The sequence below is a fragment of the Erpetoichthys calabaricus genome, chromosome 14 (assembly GCF_900747795.2).
Source record: "Erpetoichthys calabaricus chromosome 14, fErpCal1.3, whole genome shotgun sequence".
Classification (NCBI taxonomy): domain Eukaryota; kingdom Metazoa; phylum Chordata; class Cladistia; order Polypteriformes; family Polypteridae; genus Erpetoichthys; species Erpetoichthys calabaricus.
Window position 1 is genome coordinate 88,305,394 of NC_041407.2, and position 20,536 is coordinate 88,325,929.

Below are 20,536 nucleotides of genomic sequence, written 5' to 3' on the forward strand. Positions count from 1 at the left end.
CATTACATTAAAACCTATTACAGTACTGCTTTATAACAGGTTTCTCTGCCATCTGTAGACAATGTCATGAAACATCTGTCGTTTTTAAGAAGGTCTGGAAGGATCATTTCATATTCTTCTAGAAAGCTTACATACTAAGCTGAGTACACAAGGTGAAGCGGGATAGATGAATATATATTTGAATGAGAAAAAATGTTACTCATATATTTTATATTTATTTTTCAGTTATTGGCAGAAATGTACATAATTGCTGCCATTCAAAAAATGTATCATGTAATTAGCAAAGGCATTGAATTTTTACACAAAAGTAATGCACTATTTTGCAAAAGTATTGCCTAATGTGGTCAGTTTCTTCATGCATGTGCATGTTTTGCACAACCTAGTGAGGGATAGATTAAGGATGAGCATATGTACAATCAAGTAGCAATACCTGAAAAAAAGCCATACATATACAATTAAACCTGCATGTGCTGAGATGTAAATTTAATCCACACAGTTTAGGGTCACCGGGAAGCCAGTGATTATCACAGCAGCACTTGGTGTAAGGTAAGATGCAACCTACTGCTGCTGGTAACACTGGGCATGTGTATGAAGGGAGAATTAAAGAAAGCGCATAGCTTACAAAAGTTGTAGGCACACATTTAATTCTATCAGCTTAAAGTTTAGTTTTGATACAGATGTTTTAACATAAGCAGAGTGGTAGTGGTGAGCTAGCACTCCTGACAAATGCTACCTGGGTCTGTATGGGTGTAAGGTCAGCAGTAACCCTAGTAAGGCAATACACCTGTTCTGGAGGGAGGTGTGTATGTGTGTAGGGGGTTATCAGTGACTTTGGCCCCTGATCAATTGTACTTTTTAAGGATTTTTATCTGATAGAATCCTGGGTTTGTTTGCTTTGGAGTTTCCTATTTGAGGCAAAATTATAGGAGCATTGTTTGGTTTTTGGGCCAGGGGTATAATGATTCCCTTTTGCCTGAACAAGTTTTACTGACTTTTCTTCTTTTGAGTGTGTTAGAGGCCTACATTAAGGTTTCAGGCCTGTTTTTGAGTTTCAAACCTGTGTTTTGTGGGCTAAATATCATAATATCTCTGAAACTTGTCGCATTTGTCTGTGTTAGTGTGTGTATTTGATAATGTGTCCTGCAATGGACTAGCTTAATATCAAGGGCTGGTTGTTGCCTTGCCATCAAGTTATTCCGGAGCAATGAACTGGATCAAGAGGGTTTGAGAATATTACATTAATTACATTTTGGATACAGGTAGCAGTTACATAAATAAAACACTATAGAGCATTAGAAAAATCTTGATAAGAATGTAAAAAGCTCGCAATCAGATTCACATATTTTCTCTAAAAATAACACATCGAGTTTTAATTGTTCACTAAGTCCTACTGTCTATCATTGTAGTTGGTAACTTATTTCATGTACCTATGGTTCCCTTAGTGAATACAAATTTTTAAATATTTGCACTGAACGTGTCCTTAATCAATTTCCATCAGTGTCACCGTGTTTTTGTTGTGTCACACATGGTCAGAACTGCAAAATAATGCTAAACAAAAAATGTTTGATTCAGATGCTGGAAATTTCTAAGATATTTTTTTCTAAGAGTTAACTTTAAGTGAAGTAAAATAATTTGCTGGACTTGCCAATACTGGAAAGCTGACAAAGACCTCAAACCCACATACAGTAAGTAAGCCTAAAAATGAAACATTTAGCAAATGTTTCAGAAAGAGTCCAAACACCTGATATGTATGGCAATGACAAAGGGTTCAATTGTACACTACTGCATATACATGTAATACTATAAACTCATAATAACATAGAATTATTTTATCATTATTGGATTTTTGCTTAAACTAACAAAGTACAAAATTAAATATAAATATAAAAAACTTTAAAGAACAAAACTTATTAAAGCTCTGCCAACCATGCCACCACTCTCCAGGTTACCTACTTTTAATGGGGACAATCAGCTGAGGAAGGACAGGTAAAATTTTAGCACCACCATGCTCAAGCATGTCATGAACTCCTTGGCGTGCAAAAAATTCATAAGGATGTGTTGTCTCACAGAGACCATCAAAGAACAGTGGAAGATAATGATGATAGTCCAGTTTCTCTATTTCAACCTAGAAAACAGATCAAATGGAGTAGAATTTCAGTATTGAAGAGTACAAAAACACAACAAGGCAGTTTTCATATGGCTTTGTCTATTTATTTAAATCATAAACTTTACTATTTATAAAAATACTTTTGAAATATTACAATTTTTTAACATCCAAAAAAAGTGTAAGAAACCAAGTATTCCCATTTATCAGTTTCAACACAGTATTAGGCTCAATCAATGAGAGTCATAAATGGCCAACTCACCTCAAGTACCACCTCACATATACTCTGTTTACAAAAAAACTTTATTCTTTTATATTTCAAACATTTAATAATACAGGTTCCAATTTTACTTTAAATACCTAGCCTTTCCTGACACATAATTTCAATGGTCAACATTTTTGTTTGTGTTTACCCATAGATAATAGAAAGATAAAGTAATGAAAGGAAAAAAAGCAGAAACTGAAAGAAAAATACTAAATTTTGTTAAAGGAGCAATATAAAACACCACTCAAGACTAATACGGGAATTCCGCAGTGTTTAGTGCTTTAGTAATTTTCAGTTTATGCTATTGCATAACAGAACTTTGATTAAATTGTTTAATTATCACCATATATATATAACTCTTACATAACTTCTTTAGTATGTTACTACATCTATGGGACCAGAGGGAAAAAAAAAAGTTAACTGTATTATGGACAAAACATTCTTCTTCTTTCGGCTGCTCCCGTTAGGGGTTGCCACAGCGGATCATCTTTATCCATATCTTTCTGTCCTCTACATCTTGTTCTGTTACACCCATCACCTGCATGTCCTTTCTCACCACATCCATAAACCTTTTCTTAGGCCTTCCTCTTTTTCTCTTCCATGGCAGCTCTATCCTTAGCATCCTTCCCCCAATATACTCAGCATCTCTCCTCTGTACATGTCCAAACCAACGCAATCTCACCTCTCTGACTGTCTCCCAACTGTCCAACCTGAGCTGACCCTCTAATGTACTCATTTATAATCCTATCCATCCTTGTCACACCCAGTGATCTTAGCATTTTTAACTCTGCTACTTGCAGCTCTGTCTCCTGCTTTCTGGTCAGTGCCACCGTCACCAACCGATACAACATAGCTGGTCTCACTACCGTCCTGGAGACCTTCCCTTTCACTCTTGCTGATACCCGTCTGCCAAAAATCACTCCTGACACTCTTCTCCACCCTTTCCACCCTGCCTGCACTCTCTTTTTCACCTCTCTTCCACAATCCCCATTACTCTGTACTGTTGATCCCAAGTATTTAAACTCATCCACCTTCTCCAACTCTACTCCCTGTATCCTCACCATTCCACTGACCTCCCTCTCATCTACACACATGTATTCTGTCTTGTTCCTACTGACCTTCATTCCTCTCCTCTCTAGAGCATATCTCCACCTCTTCAGGGTCTCCTCAAACTGCTCCTTACTATCGTTACAGATCACAATGTCATCAGCAAACATCATAGTCCACGGGGACTCCTGTCTAATCTCGTCTGTCAACCTGTCCATCACCTCTGCAAATAAGAAAGGGCTCAGAGCCGATCCCTGATGTAATGCCACCTCCACCTTGAATGCATCCGTTCACTTCTACCGAAGACCTCACCACTGTCATACTTCCCTCGTATACATCCTGTACAACTCTTACATACTTCTCTGCCACTCCCGACTTCCTCATACAATATCACAACTCCTCTCGAGGCACCCTGTCATATGCTTTCTCCAGGACCACAAAGACACAATGCAACTCCTTCTGGCCTTCTCTATACTTCATCAACACCCTCAGGGTAAACATCGCATCTGTGGTGCTCTTTCTTGGCATGAAACCATACTGCTGCTCACTAATCATCACCTCACTTCTTAACGTAGCTTCCACTATTCTTTCCCATAACTTCATGCTGTGGTTCATCAATTTTATCCCCCTGTACTTACTGTAGTCCTGCACATCCCCCTTATTCTTACATATCGGCACCAGTACACTTCTTCTCCACTCCTCAGGCATCCTCTCACTTTCCAAGGTTCTATTAAACAATCTGGTTAAAAACTCCACTGCCATCTCTCCTAAACACCTCCATGCTTCCACAGGTATGTCATCTGGACCAACGGCTCTTCCATTCTTCATCCTCTTCATAGCTGTCCTTACTTCCTCCTTGCTAATCTTTTGCACTTCCTGATTCACTCTCCCCACATCATCCAACCTCTTCTCTCTCTCTTCATTGATCAGCCTCTCAAAGTACTCTTTCCATCTGCTCAACACACTCTCCTCACTTGTGAGTACGTTTCCATCTTTATCCTTTATCACCCTAACCTGCTGCACATCTTTCCCAGCTCGGTACCTCCGTTTAGCCAATTGATACAGGTCCTTTTCTCCCTCCTTAGTGTGCAACCTCTTATACAACTCATCATACCTCTTTCCTTTAGCCTTCGCCACCTCTCTCTTCACCTTGCGCCTTGCCTTATCTCCTTGTACTCTTGTCTACTTTCTGCATCTGACTATTCCACTTCTTCTTGCCATCCTCTTCCACTGTATACTCTCCTGTACTTCCCCATTCCACCACCAGGTTTCCTCCTTCCTCTGTCCAGATGTCACGCCAAGCACCCTTCTTGCTGTCACCCTTACTACATCTGCTGTAGTTTCCCAACTGTCTGGTAATTCTTCACTACCACCCAGTGCCTGTCTCACCTTCTCCCTAAACTCAACCTTGCAGTCTTCCTTTAACAACTTCCACCATTTGATCCTTGGCTCTGCCTTCACTCTCTTCCTCTTTTTGATCTCCAACGTCATCCTACAGACCACCATCCTATGCTGCTTAACTACACTTTCCCCTGCCACCACTTTGCAGTCTTCAGTCTCCTTCAGATAGACTCTTCTGCATAGGATGTAATCTACCTGTGTGCATCTTCCTCCACTCTTGTACGTCACCCTATGTTCCTCTCTCTTCTTAAAATACGTATTCACCACAGCCACGTCCATCCTTTTGACAAAAACCACTATCCTCTGACCTTCTTAATTCCTCTCCTTGACACCATACCAACCCATCACCTCCTGGTCTCCTCTGTTCCCCTCACCAACATATCCAGCTTTGGGCCTAGTTATAGGTGAGAAAAACTCGTCTCAAGCTGCCTCCACGCCGTGTAATCAGCCGACAGGGAGTGGGACGGAAGGCCAAGAGAGTGACGCAGAGACTCCTGGACCGTCGAGGGCTGCTACGTCATCCACAAGCGCCCCGGCAGCTCGGGAAGAATCTCCGCCCATTGAGGTCAGACCGGACCCACTCTCTGAGTTGCACTTTCTTGAAAGAAGCCGGCGTTGCTCTAAACTGAGAGAACAATGGAATGACGACTCTCTGAAACATGCAAAGAATGCAGTGGTCCTCGTTAACGGCCAACACACGCATCAGCCTATGCCACAGGGACCTCGCTTTGTCATTGAAAATGACTTGTTATATCGGGTCGCAGAGCATGAGGGGAAGGAGCGGAAGTTGCTGTTAGTCCCGTGAACCTACCGGCGGCAGGTCTGCGAGTTAGCACACTCCCACCTTCTTGGGGGCCATCTCGGCTCTGACAAAACACTAGAGCGAATCAAGCTCCGTTTTTTTTGGCCGGGGATTAATGAGGAGGTTCGCCATTTTTGCATTTCCTGTCCGGAGTGTCAACTGCGGCAAATTCCCAGGAGGGACCGTGCTCCTCTTGTCCCCCTTCCCCTGATTGACGTCCCTTTTGAGTAGTAGGACCCTTGGAACCCTCAGCCCGAGGACATAAATATAAACCCGATACCCTGAGGCCGTTCCCTTGCAATCAGCTACTACCAAAAGAATTGCACGGGAACTAGTAGGAGTCTTTGCGCGTGTTGGCGTCCCTAGAGAAGTCCTAACGGACCAAGGGACACCTTTTACCTCGGAAACGTTCAAGGAGACTGCCAAGTTACTGAAGATAAAGCATTTAAAAACCGTGGTGTATCATCCTCAAACTGACAGGTTAGTGGAGAGATTCAATCAGACTCTCAAGCAGATGCTTCGTAAGGTGGCTAAATTCCTGACCACACTTGACATGACGAAGGGGTACTGGCAGGTTCCTTTAACGGAGTCAGTGAAGGAAAAAAACGCGTTTAGCACTCCTAGCGGACATTGGCAGTATCGTGTCCTTCCATTCGGGTTACACGGGGCGCCTGCAACTTTCCAGCGTCTGGTGAACAAAGTGCTCCGACCCCATAACTCGTATTGTGCTGCCTACCTGGATGACGTCGTCATCTATTCCAGCACATGGAAGACGCACATACAGCAGGTCACAGCGGTATTGCAGGCACTAGGAGAGGCCAGGCTTCGAATCAATCCCAAGAAATGTTTCTTCGGGTTGAGAGAAGCCAAGTATTTGGGCTACCTGGTGGACCGGGGTACTGTGAGGCCACAGTGTTCCAAATTAAATGCCATACTGACATGGCCCCGTCCGCAAACCAAGCGGCAAGTCCGATCCTTTCTCGGTTTGGCCGGGTACTTCCGCCGGTTTGTGTCTCGCTTCTCCGAGAGAGCAGCTCCCTTGACTGACTTGACAAAGAAGAGAGCTCCCAACCTAGTGGTATGGTCTGACAAAGCGGGGGCTCATTCAGTGACTTAAAAAAAGCTCTGACTTCAGCACCTATATTAATCGCCCCTAACTTTTCTCTTCCATTTGTCCTCCAGACGGACACAGGCCTGGGAGCCGTGTTGAGCCAAAGCGTTGACGGTGTTGAACACCCCGTAATGTACCTAAGCCGGAAACTGTTGGACCGGGAGACCAGGTATGCAGCAGTGGAGAAGGAAGCTCTGGTGATTAAATGGGCGGTTACCGCAGCTGCGGTACTACCTCTTGGGTCGGGTGTTCACTCCGGTGATGGACCATGCACCTCTGAAGTGGATGGCCCTTCACAGGGAGTTGAATCCGCGAGTAACCAGGTGGTTTCTTGACCTGCAGCAATACAAGTTTTCGCTCGTTCATCGCCAGGGGTCTCTTCATGCCAACGCTGATGCCCTCTCCCGGGCTCACGACATCTTGGTGCAGGACGCCCGACCTGACGGGTCTGGGCTGAGGGGGGAGTCTTGTCACACACGTGTGCATAGGAGGCAGGTGAAGGGCTCAGAGATGAATGATAATACGTCTGCCCAGGGAGGGGCGGGGTGCACTAATGCTCTTTCTGAGTTCCCTGCAGGCCTTTCCTGGGAAATCCCACCAGGAGCCACCGCCTTGACTCGGAACACATCACTTCCAGTCTCGGCCCCGAGGACGACATCACTTCCGGCCCCGAGGACGACATCACTTCCGGTCCCGAGGACGACATCACTTCTGGCCCCGGCCCCAGGAACGACATTACTTCCCCCAAACTTCCTATAAAGCCTCACACCTTTTCCCTGGAAGTCAGTTCTGTTTTGGACTCTGTCTTGTAAACTTGACTCAACAAAAGAATCATTTACTTTTGCAGCCAGGACACTGAATTATATGGGTGGCTGCCCCAAACCTTGCCATGTCTCTTGTCTCTTCTTCTCACACCATTTAATGTGCTACATCAACTTATGAAGGGATTTGAGAAAATCTAGTAAATTAAACATTGATTTTAGGATGAAGTTTAGTTTACGGCATTCTACTTTAATGACAAAATAAACTATGAGAATAAAGTGGAAATGTCGACTTTAATCTCAACATTTTTGTTTTTTCTTCACTGTGGCCCTAATACGCTTCCGTAGGGCTATACCACAAATAGCACTATAAATGCAAGTTGCAGTTTTATTATTTATGTATATAGCTTAGCTTGAAACAAGGTCCATATTAATGCAGTTTGCCTCAATGATGGTTCAGTTGGTAAAGATGTCATCACCAAGTTGCACTTGTTTTATTTTATTTTAATTTGGTGAATACTGTGTAATGCAGCTGGGCTTGAAGTCTTGGAAGTAATAGTATTATTACTGGAAGTTACATATTATTTATTGTATTATTATTTATTAGTTTAAATATTATGCAGTTTAATGATGGTAAGGTTGTTTAAAAAGTCACTTTAATGTGTTAGTGGACAGAGATTGTTAACATTAACAAAGTGTAGTTGGTTTACAAAAAATATTTACTATTTATTCCTTTTCTAAGACATGTTTAGTGCAATACACCTTTTGACAAGCACCTCTAATATTTTACTAAGTCTAAATGCCTCTTTGGGTGGTTCAAAATATGTTGTCAAAATTTTAGTTTAAGTTGTTTGCAAAATTTGTTCAGTAAAAAGGTTCTATATTTTGACTGCATCTGTCATGCAATGTGATTCCTTCTCTTCATTAGTGCCACCCCCTTGAAAACTATCACTTTATGGGGCCATGCAAATCTGTATTAATACTTGTGTACACATTAAAATGTATTTTTTTGTACAATGTACAATTCTCATGACAGTGGAATAGGTTATTGTTAGCCAGTAATTGCAGTGGAAAATGTGGTTAACATCCATGGGGAAAAAAATACCGTCCAATACCGTGAAACCGGTATAATTTTGAAAAATACAGTGATATAGAATTTTGGTCATACTGCCCAGCACTAGCTTTTATTAAGCAAAACTAGAATTGTGTAATATGCATATATGAAAAGTTTGTGCCTATTTCCCTAACAAATGAAAGTGAATAAACACAGTAGTAAGCAATGCATATTTCAAATACTAAAATAGTCACAAAAATGAATGGTGCAATGCATTTAAGCTATTGATTTGCTTTCACTTTATGAAAATTTATTCAATGTACAAACTATTAAGATCTTTATAAACATACAGCTTATTCAATATAAATAAGTGTGCAAAAGAATAACCACTGAAGTTTGATCTTGGTTTCAGGACCATTGCCTTAGTTATTATGCTGGGCAGTCTGGCCTAATTTCACTTTAAGAGAAAATATTTTCCTAATTTATCATTGCATAAATATGACAGACAGACAGACAGACAGACAGACAGACAGACAGACAGACAGACAGATAGATAGATAGATAGATAGATAGATAGATAGATAGATACTTTATTAATCCCAAGGGGAAATTCACATACTCCAGCAGCACCTTACTGATACAAAAAAACAATATTAAATTAAAGATTGATAATAATGCAGGTAAAAGCAGACAATAACTTTATATAATGTTAACGTTTACCCCCCCGGGTGGAACTGAAGAGTCGCATAGTTTGGGGGAGGAATGATCTCCTCAGTCTGTCAGTGGAGCAGGACAGTGACAGCAGTCTGTCGTTGAAGCTGCTCCTCTGTCTAGAGATGACACTGTTTAGTGGATGCAGTGGATTTTCCATAATTGATAGGAGCCTGCTGAGCGCCTGTCGCTCTGCCACAGATGTCAAACTGTATAGCTCCATGCCAACAATAGAGCCTGCCTTCCTCACCAGTTTGTCCAGGTGTGAAGCATCTTTCTTCTTAATGCTGCCTCCCCAGCACACCACCGCGTAGAAGAGGGCGCTCGCCACAACCGTCTGATAGAACATCTGCAGCATCTTATTGCAGATGTTGAAGGACACCAGCCTTCTAAGGAAGTATAACCGGCTCTGTCCTTTCTTACACAGAGCATCAGTATTGGCAGTCCAGTCTAATTTATCATCCAACTGCACTCCCAGGTATTTATAGGTCTGCACCATCTGCACACAGTCACCTCTGATAATCACGGGGTCCATGAGGGGTCTGGGCCTCCTAAAATCCACCACCAGCTCCTTGGTTTTGCTGGTGTTCAGGTGTAGGTGGTTTGAGTCGGACCATTTAACAAAGTCATTGATTAGGTCCATATACTCCTCCTCCTGCCCACTCCTGATGCAGCCCACGATAGCAGTGTCATCAGCAAACCTTTGCATGTGGCAGGACTCCGAGTTGTGTTGGAAGTCCGATGTATATAGGCTGAACAGGATCAGAGAATGTACAGTCCCTTGTGGCGCTCCTGTGTTGCTGACCACAATGTTACTATTTTAAAGCAATACTAAAGCACACACTTAACAAGTATAACAATGAAGTACTGGGCGAAGGCAATCTGTCACATGGTAGATGTAACCTACAAAGACTAAACTCTGATTACATTAAACAGACAAGAAGAAAATATAAAGAAAGGAGGTTAAAACTGGCATGTTAGATCACTGTGTCTGGTGCAGGTTGTGCAGCTGTGCTTCTCAAAGGCTGCTGCATCCCACCACCATAGGCAAGAATGTCAGACAGCTATTGGGTGGTTTGGGCTGACTTTGAAGCTGTGACCTTGACACTGCAACCAGCTTCTTTTATGCAAGACATCAAAGTTTGGCTCCAACATGTATCAAAGGAGGCTCCCATTGAGGAAAAGAGACAGCCAACTATTTTTAGGTCAGATGTAAATTATGATGAACAAATGTATATGTAAGTAATTGTTACATTTTGTTAAGTTAAAAACAAAACTAGCAGAAGGAGATTTGCTAACTCTGCTAATCAAAACTGAAGAAATAAATTTATTTTTGTTTATATTAATTTCAGTGTAACATGTTTTGAAGTAATTTAAGGAGTTTAATATATATCAGTATATATATATTTAATGCTTAACCTCTATGCTTAACCTGCTATGAAGAGCTTCAAAATTATATTGAAAACTAGTATCAGTATGTAATTAAAATAATAACAAATCTATTAATAATTTTCTTCTATAATTCTTTTACTACTGCAAATCCTGTACATATATAAATTGACAAAAAGGCATGGAAATTACCTTAAGCCTGCATCATGAATAACTGAAATAATAAATCCTAATAACTAAAATCACTAGTTTGTCGAACAACTTGCCATGATGAATGTTCAGCATGTTAGTTCGTTAGTCCAGTAACTTTGTTGCTGAAGTCAGGTGTGTAATGAATTTGTTTGCTTTAAATGTAAAGTTTTTCCATGTGAAATCCAACTGTCCTGGTCTACTACATCAGACAGAAAATGTACAGTTCTCCGATTTTGCATTTTAATACTGACAGACATTTCAGATACTTGGACATCTCACTGTGGTTTAGAAGTCTTGAACAAGTGCCCTCCAAGTTATCTTTAATAATAATGATAAACCATTTTTCTTTTCTTTTGGAATTGAAATTGCCTTCAAGTGATACAAAATTGAAAGATTTAATTTACTTTTTCCTGCCAACCTAGTGCATCTGGTTGAATAAATGTTGATTTGTTTTCAATCCTATCTCTCTATTATAAAAAGAAATCCTGTCCCCTGTCCTGATAGTCTACGATAAGTGATCTTCTCGAAAGATAATTTAAAGACCCGCGAGACAAAAGAGACCTGCCACGGTGCGTCTCACAGGAACATAGAATGAGAGTCTTGCAAGACACACCCTACTTACAAGCAATATCAAAAAAAATTAATCAGTAGTGTAAAGGCAGTTATGCAGCACACACATCTCCAGGTCTCTCAGTGCATATAAAGTGTATAAGGTCAATAAGGTAGAAATGAATAAGGTAGAAATGAAATGAATAGAGTAGAAATGAAACGTCTGCGATTAAACGAAGAAGAAAGAAATGCGCGAAGAAAAGAGACCCAAAAGCGATTGAGAGAAAAAAATGCTAAAAAGAAAAACAATAATCTAGGTGCAAATTTAGAAAATAAGGAACGTGGTGATGATCAGTCCGGAACAAGTGGAATGGAAAAAAAGCACGTCCAATCCGGCTCAGAATTAAAAGACAATGAGTAAAAGAAAATGGAACTTCATAAAGACGTTTACAAATGTTGACGCTAAACACATGCAGAGCAGGTTAGAGACTATTAAACCAGGGAAATTAGAAAGGCTCAAAAAAACACAAAAAAACGGCACTATACACATGTGGAGAAAGCTGCGACAGCAGCTACCCCAACCGAACGCGAGCAGCATTATACATCCTGCAAGAAAGAATTCAACCACGCCCGTGGCCAGAAATAAAAGACAGGTATTGCTTTTACAACGTCACGCGAGACCAGGCAGTGAGCTATCATTTAAAACAAGTCAACAGACCTCTATGCTAGCAGTTGTTGGATTGCTTTTGGCAGGCAACCATCATGTGCTCGGAGCTCTTAAACCAACGACGTGCGACAGGCAGAAGAGGCAGATAGCAAGCAGCAAAAAGACAGTAAATGATCGAAAGGCATATCCTTAGCGTTCGTTCAGCCACAACACCCTTCACAACACGAGCAGTATTATACGTCCAGGAAGAAAGATGTATCCTTGCGCGGGGCAGGAAATAAACAAGTATTGTTTTTACAAAAGTTTTTAAAGTAAAAGTGAAAATAATGCATATGTAACAATTCCACAAGAAAATAACAATCTCTTTAAATTGTAGGTTGCCAGCCTAAGGTAAAGTAATCCCTGATGAATGGGGACGTGGGAATGAGGGGTCCTTTCATCAGATTAGCGCTATTTCAGATGTGGAATGGCAAAATGGGGGAGGCAGCTTGATGAATGAGGTCTCCAGGACTTAAAACAAATCCAAATCATATTATGTGATATCATCTAATGTGAAATTCCACTCCGTACTTCTAGAATTTTTATTTTTATATTGTATTAAGGATTTATTCTGTTCTATGTATTGTACTGTACGGCTCAGAATTAAAAGACAATGAGTAAAATGACAAACTAGAACTTCATAAAGACGTTTACAAACGTTGACGCTAAACACATGCAGAGCAGGTTAGAGACTATGAAAATCAGTGAAATTAGAAAGGCTAAAAAAAAAAAAAGCGCTATACACATGTGGAGAAAGATAAAGGATATGAAAGTAGGAAAATTAGAAAATATAAGAAAAGAAAGTAAAGATCGCAGTAGCGCAAACAAACAAACTGCCTCATTTAACTATGCACCAGTCTAACTTTGGTTTTGCACAATAATTACTACACTATTGCACCTTAACACTTACTTCTACTTTATTCACATAATTTTACTTATTTATTATGTCTACTATACTGTTACCTTTCAATCTATGACTTTTTGTTACTCTAACTGATATTCTTCTAACTTTGCACAGTTTTTGAAAAGCAGATCAGGATGCATTTCACTGCGTGTTGTCCTGTATAACTATGCATGTGACAAATGAAGAATCTTGAGAATTTCAAAAACGGAGTTTACCGCACATGCATTTATTGGTTACTTTGTTAGTGTATATGTAGTACTAGGGTGTTGTACCGTGTTAGCCATTATGAATGTAGAGAAAAGCCAAGCAAAATGACACCTTTTATTGGCTAACTAGAAAGATTACAATATGCAAGCTTTCGAGGCAACTCAGGCCCCTTCTTCAGGCAAGATGTAATCTTTGTTAGTGTATATATATTTATCTGTCTGCTTATTTAAAAAGCTACATTTACCCCAGGAGTCAAAAACGTTCTGTCTAGCCCTTGTACAAAAACCTAGACAAAAGCTGGGCTATCACCTTAGTAACCCCATGCACTTTTGGAATGGTGAAAGGAAAACAGCACAACTTTACAGACAGGAGTCCAATGCAGAACTCTACTTACTTTTTTACTTTGTAAAAAAAAATTATTAACTGCTGATGATATAGATCGTTTTGTCTGTGCTGAAATTCCAAACAGAGAAACCTGTCCTGACCTCATTAAAAAGATTCAGCATATTGGGACTCGCAAGATTACAAATATTGTTTTTACAGAAGTTCTGAAATAAAAGTGAAACTAATGAAACAGCAACAATTCAAAGAAAAAAATCTCTTAAAAGTGTGTATCCGGAAAACCAAACACAGGGGTTGGCGAGCGAAGCGAGCAGGGGGCAAAGCACCCTAGTTTTTGTAAAAAATGATCTGTTTGTATGGAATGATTACAATAAAATCAATCCATCCATAAGATGCAGAGCCCAGGGTTGATGAACGGTACTAATGCCTTTGTTGTGATGTGAGATTTTACATATAACTTGATAAATATTTTGTACTGTATATCTTTATTTGTAATTTAGACAAAGCAGTGTAATTTAGTGTTTGCCCCCCCCCCCTCCCCCCTTAGGGAATGGGTCTGTTTGAATTTTATGACAGGATTTGGGGGATGTGTGTTTTAAACCAGTTTGGCAAGTGTTTCTTTGCTAAAGTCATTTCTACCCCCGCAAATGGGCTAAGGTGTACTTTAACATATGGTTTGGGGGCAGGTGTTAAGATGTTCTATTTCCCCCATTGGTCTGAAGTATGGCTGTTTGGAATTGGCTTGTCTTAGAGGCCATTAAGTACCATGATGTCCTATTGGCTCGAGGGGTTTGGACAGAACATCTATAAATGTATGTGTTTAACCTCAGTATCTCTCTCTTACCAACCAACATATGATGAAGAAGCATCTCTCTTGCTAACCTGAAGAGAACACAATGAACAGCACAGCTCAGCAGCCATTTTGAACAGACATGTGGCTGAAAGCTGAGCATCAATGATGCCTTAACTAGAGACATTTAAGTAACCAGAAGTCTGTGTGCCACCTGAACTACATATCATCATTTAATCAGGTTGTATGGTTGCCAATATTCAAATGTACTTTGCATTTTGTTATTATTTATGAATATTATCAATAATACTAATACATTGTTTAAACTGTAACTTAACTTCTGCTTGTCTTTTACTATTTCTAATTGCCTAAGGTTATAGCTATAGAAGGGAAGGTGGGGATAAGTTATATACAATAATACCTTATAAACAGTGGTAAGTCTGTGAGATTAGGCATTCTAAGGCTACATATTAATAATACAATAGGGGAAAGCAGAGCAATATATATATTACTCTACCAAGACAAAACAGCCTTTTTTCCCCTCTTCCACAGAACGCCAGGAGGAAAGCACACCTAAGACTCCGCCTACTTCCGCTGCTACATCACACCCTCCTGCACACCTCATTACTGCCCGAGATTCCACCCCTTCCTGTCCGCCACCTATAAAAACCCAAGTCTTCCCTCTCCTATTTAAGTCTATTGTGACTCAGTCATTTATGATAACTCTCTGCGCATTGTTTGTGGTGCTTACAATACACGGGGTGGACTCCCCAATCCTTGCAATTGTTTTTCTCTGTTTTGTTCACAATACTCTATACAGTATATCTGTATATATTATATATATATATATATATATATATATATATATATATATATATATATATATATATATATATACGGATATACTGTATAGAGTATTGTGAACAAAACAGAGAAAAACAACTGCAATTGCGCATATATATATATATATATATATATATATATATATATGTGTGTGTGTGTTTCTAGATCTGAATCTCTATCTATATAGAAACAAGATCAAAATAGGCTTCCAGCACTTTCCCATTAGAAACTTGCAAAGGATTTTGTAAATCCTACAAAGCTGGCATTTTAACAGGTACGTTTTGAGAATAGAAAGTGATCATAGAAAACTATGCAAAATGTATTGCTAACATTTTCCAGTTGTCAATACACAAGCACTATAAAAAGTTTTTGGAATGTACATAATGGCATCTGAAGGAATGTGGTACTGAAACAGTACTGAAACAGTAACATGAATCTAACAACAAATTACAGCAAACAAATTACACTTAGTGGTGTAACATTATCTGGTCCTCCCAACAGTCAAGTATGTGGTTCATCTCACTATAAATTCCATATGGACTTTTTCAAAACAATCAATTTGAAATCCCTGAAAACAGTAGAAATGACTGAGGATTTTAGCAGACAAGCCTCACCTCCAACCCTAGTTATAAATGATGTCACTATCAACATTGTGGAATCATTCTCTCTCTCAGCAGCACACGAGCCCTCTCTCTCTCTCTCTCTCAGCAGCGCGCGAGCCCTCTCTCTCTCAGCAGCGCGCGAGCCCTCTCTCTCTCAGCAGCGCGCGAGCCCTCTCTCTCTCTCAGCAGCGCGCGAGCCCTCTCTCTCTCTCAGCAGCGCGCGAGCCCTCTCTCTCTCTCAGCAGCGCACGAGCCCTCTCTCTCTCTCAGCAGCGCGCGAGCCCCCCCTCTCTCTCAGCAGCGCGTGAGCCCCCCCTCTCTCTCAGCAGCGCGTGAGCCCCCCCCCCTCTCTCTCTCTCAGCAGCGCGCGAGCCCTCTCTCTCTCTCTCTCTCTGTAACATTGCAGCAGTTCGCGCTATAGCCTTACAATCCGATCGCTGTATAAACACTTTTTTTTAAATGAGTTTTAAGCACAGGGGGAAAAAAGGAACATTTGAACAAATCCGAACTTTATTTAAAAGCCAACCAAGACAGTAACATTGCAGGAGTTCACGCTAATAGCATTACAACTCGATCGCTGTAAACACTCTTTTTAAATGAGTTATAAGCACAGGGGGAAAAAAAGGAACATTTGAACAAATCCGAACTTTATTTAAAAGCCAACCAAGAAAGTAACATTACAGGAGTTCACGCTAATAGCATTACAACCCAATCGCTGTAAACACTCTTTTTAAATGAGTTTTAAGCACAGGGGGAAAAAAGGAACATTTGAACAAATCCGAACTTTATTTAAAAGCCAACCAAGAAAGTAACATTACAGGAGTTCACGTTAATAGCATTACAACCCGATTGCTGTAAACACTCTTTTTAAATGAGTTTTAAGCACAGGGAAAAAAATGAACATTTGAAAAAAGAGAAAAGTAACATTGCAACACTTTCTTCTCACCACTCTTCACTTGCTTAGAAGCCATGGTTAACTGCAAAAGCATACGAAATACTGTAGAGCACAAAGAGTTAACAGGTAAAGCACGCACGTCTGACTGAGAACAATGAACTGGGAGAGGCTGAATACGTGCTTAAATACAGTAATCGGCGCGTACGAACCGGAAGGGAAATGAAATAGAGCACAAAGAATTCACAGCGAAAGCACGCATGTCTGACAGAGAACAATGCAACAGGTGCGGAAATCATCGGCGCGCACAAACCGAAAGGGAAACTGGCTTGTTCGTAGACCGAGTGTGTGGTCGTGAACCGAGGCAAAAGTTTGGCGAACTTTTTGGTCGTAAACCGAGTTGTACGTGTACCGAGACGTTCGTGAACCGAGGTTCCACTGTATATGATGCTGAAAGAAAAAGATAAAGCCTCCCAAAAACTACAGGTTCCAAAAATGGATGGAAATGTGCAGTTTATTTATCCTTGTAAGGTTACATAAAAATCACAAATACATACACAATTGTTTTGGTATTTCTACAACTATAGCACTGTCATCGATTCCTCCTAACGTTTACAAACAGTGGTGGAGATTTTCTAAGTGGACATATTTTTTTTACAAAATAAGAAAGAATTTGTCTGTCCTAAATGCAATATGAAAAATGTATTAGTTTTTTCAATGTGTCAGAATCCATGAAGAGGCATCTGGCTATGTGACCACAGAATATGGTGTATCTCACCACTGATCTTTAACCCCTTAACCGCCCTCTGCCGGATATATCCGGCATTGTAGCTTTAATGCTGACGCCTTACTGCCGGAATTATCCGGCACATTTGCCTGTGGTTATGTGAATGCCTGGCGCGTAGTATAACTGACAGTTTGGCGTGGGTATTATTACTATGTTGTATTTCGACAACTCTGCGCTTGCATTGGCCGATCACGTGATGTGATTCGAAAGTGAAAGCTGTGAATATGGCGAAACGTAAACTGACTTCAAGTGAGGTTTTGCAGGCGATTTTGGACAATAATTCTGATCATGATTGTAGCAGTTCTGAAGAAGATTTTAGCGACAATGATGATCAGCAACGTGCGCTGCATGATACTGTGAATGACGGCGCATCGGATGATGGCGATGAGTGGGTGTATCCCCAGCATCTCAACTGGACTGCTGCCCGAGGTGAACTACCTTTTCTGCATCCGTTTGAGGCAACGTGTGGCTTTATTGTTGATGTAAACAATTACACTGCTGAGCAGTTTTATGAGCTGTTTGTGTCACCTGATTTGATCAGACATTTTGCTCATCAGACAAATCTGTATGCAGCACAGTTTATTGAGAAAAATCCCAATTTACCTCCACATTCCCGTGTTTGTGCTTGGGTAGACACTGATGAAAACGAAATGAAAAAATTCATTGGGATATTGATGTTGATGGGAATAATCAGAAAACCAGATATTGAGATGTACTGGTCTACAGATCCTATGTATGCAACACCTATTTTTGCAGCTATCATGACACGTAACCGATTCTCTTTGCTGCTGAAATTCTTTCATTTGAATGACAACAGAAATGAGCCAGATAAAGATCCAAACCGTGACCGCTTGTTCAAGCTACGTCCTTTGATTGACCATTTATTTGAAGCATTTCAGTTGCCCTACATGCCAGGACCGTCAGTTACAGTTGATGAAAGTTTATTGTTGTGGAAGCCTGAGAAAAGCTACATTTTGTGTTTTATTATGTGTTTGCCCATTTCTAGAACTTGCACAACATTTAGTGGTCAATACTGCTTGAATAAATGTAAAAAATGTAAAAAAAAAAATGTAAAAAAGTAAAAAAACGAAAATTATTCAGATTTCGCCTGGCGTGGGGAATATTTAGGGAGTTGGCGGTTAAAGGGTTAAAGAAAAGTAAGTCAAGATGCAATGAGATGACTTGGGAATAATTTGAGTTTAATTTTTGTAATATGAGTAATAAATTAATAAATAACCCTGTCCTTGAGGAAATAATGCCACATTAATTGTAGTTTGAATCAGAAAAGCAATGGATAATTTTATTCTTTCTTTTGGGAACACCAGGACTAATGACAACTATTTTAAATGTATTTTTTGATCTGGTTTCACAGGTCTAACTTAGCTAAGCCTGTCAACTATACTGGTCTCTGGGGTAACAATTAATTTTTGATGAACTAATATACCTGAGAAATTACAGAAATTGTGAAAGTTTCTTTTTTATGCCTTACTATCTAGGCTGTAGATTATTCTGCTGCAAACACATCACAAGTGCAAATCAGTAGCAAAGTTATTATTTACTTATCACAAAAAAATACTTAAAACAAATAGAACATTGCTTTAATTCCAGTGACTTGCATTCATAATTCCACGTGGTGATATGCTTTGAACCTCCAGCTGAGTTTATGAAAAATGTTTCTATATATATTTTTAAGTATGAGTTGATACACAAATATGGTCAAAAATGAATATATATTATATGAAAGCTGTCTAGATAGATCAATTAATCTTGTAAAGTAAATACTGTCTAATTTCAATGTTCCTTAAATAGAAAAAATCATTATTTTTAAAGATAACAAGGACTATGATTTTAAAGAGTATAATATTGCTTCCACTTATCACAGTTCTTTGAGGAAAATTAATTTCTACCCACATCGGTACTGCTGAACGTTTCAGTGAATTTGATTGAGCATTTCCAGTGTTGGCCCAAATTGTCTAACGCTTCTTTAGTTATTCAGTAAGAACTGGAGCCATCACAAGTATAGAATGTGACTATGAAAAAGTCAAACCACTTTTTTTTTTAACCAATCTAAAGATTATACTCATTTAAACTGCTAAACTACTTTCATACATTGGCCAAAAGTATTGACCATTTAGATTTGGTGGGAATATTCAATCACCCAAGACACTGGTATATAGATTCTCACCCCACCCCCAAAATATAATAAGGCTAAACAGAAAAGGTCTTTTTACAATAAATTGATAAAAGTAGCTTTTAGAGGTGCACAGCAGAACTGATTTTCTTCCAGTGAGTATCAAGTATTATTAAAATTGTTTATTTTAGTTTAAGACATCAATCCTTTGACCCTTCGTTGTACACAATTTATAAAGAAACATATTAATCCCTAAACATTATTTAATTCACAATACTTTCAAATACAAAAGCATCATCTTTATTTTTGTATGTTTAATGACCTGGGCATAAACTGAAATCCTACACTGTACTAAAGGTTAATATTAAGGTTATATTAGTGTCATTATATAAGTAGGGTAAGGAGTGACCCCAAGTTCTTGGAACTGATCTTTCAACTACTGTTAAAAATTCAATAACATACATTTGGTTCTGTAGATTTATAGCCTACACTTTTTGTTCTTTTTTCCACTGATTGGGAAAATATAATGAGAGAAATAACATGCTGCATCAGATTTTGACCAGAGCTGGTGCTGAAACAGTATAGTGTTTCTGTTTATGATTTAATTTAATTTCTTCCTGCATAAATAAACCTCACATCCTGGTCCCACACTCCATTTTAAATTGATTTTCTAGAAAAAAAATAATAATATGAAATAAGTATATATAGATGAATAGAACAAAGAAGTTGGAGGTAGGGATACAATATGCAAGAAATGTCTACAGACAAAGGATGAAATTATATGCCTCCTTTTAGCTGTATGTGACTCTTGTTGGACCTTTGTGTCAGAAATTTTTTTTATTATATTATCATGGTTAACACTCCAAAATTAAAAAGGGAATGTCTCAATAAAAAGCATTATGTTTAATATAACAAATGAAAGAGTGGCATGATTGTGCCATAGTGT

At 39.4% G+C, this 20,536-nt stretch overlaps 1 protein-coding gene across 1 annotated transcript in view; it reads right to left on the minus strand.

Annotated features, from left to right (window-relative positions):
* pacrg (PARK2 co-regulated) overlaps window positions 1–20,536 on the minus strand; it is a 259,663-nt gene that overhangs the window by 127,837 nt on the left and 111,290 nt on the right. Inside the window, exon 3 of the mRNA XM_028818836.2 lies at window positions 1,954–2,125. Coding sequence (XP_028674669.1) covers window positions 1,954–2,125 — 172 coding nt within the window. The remainder of the gene's footprint in view (window positions 1–1,953; window positions 2,126–20,536) is intronic.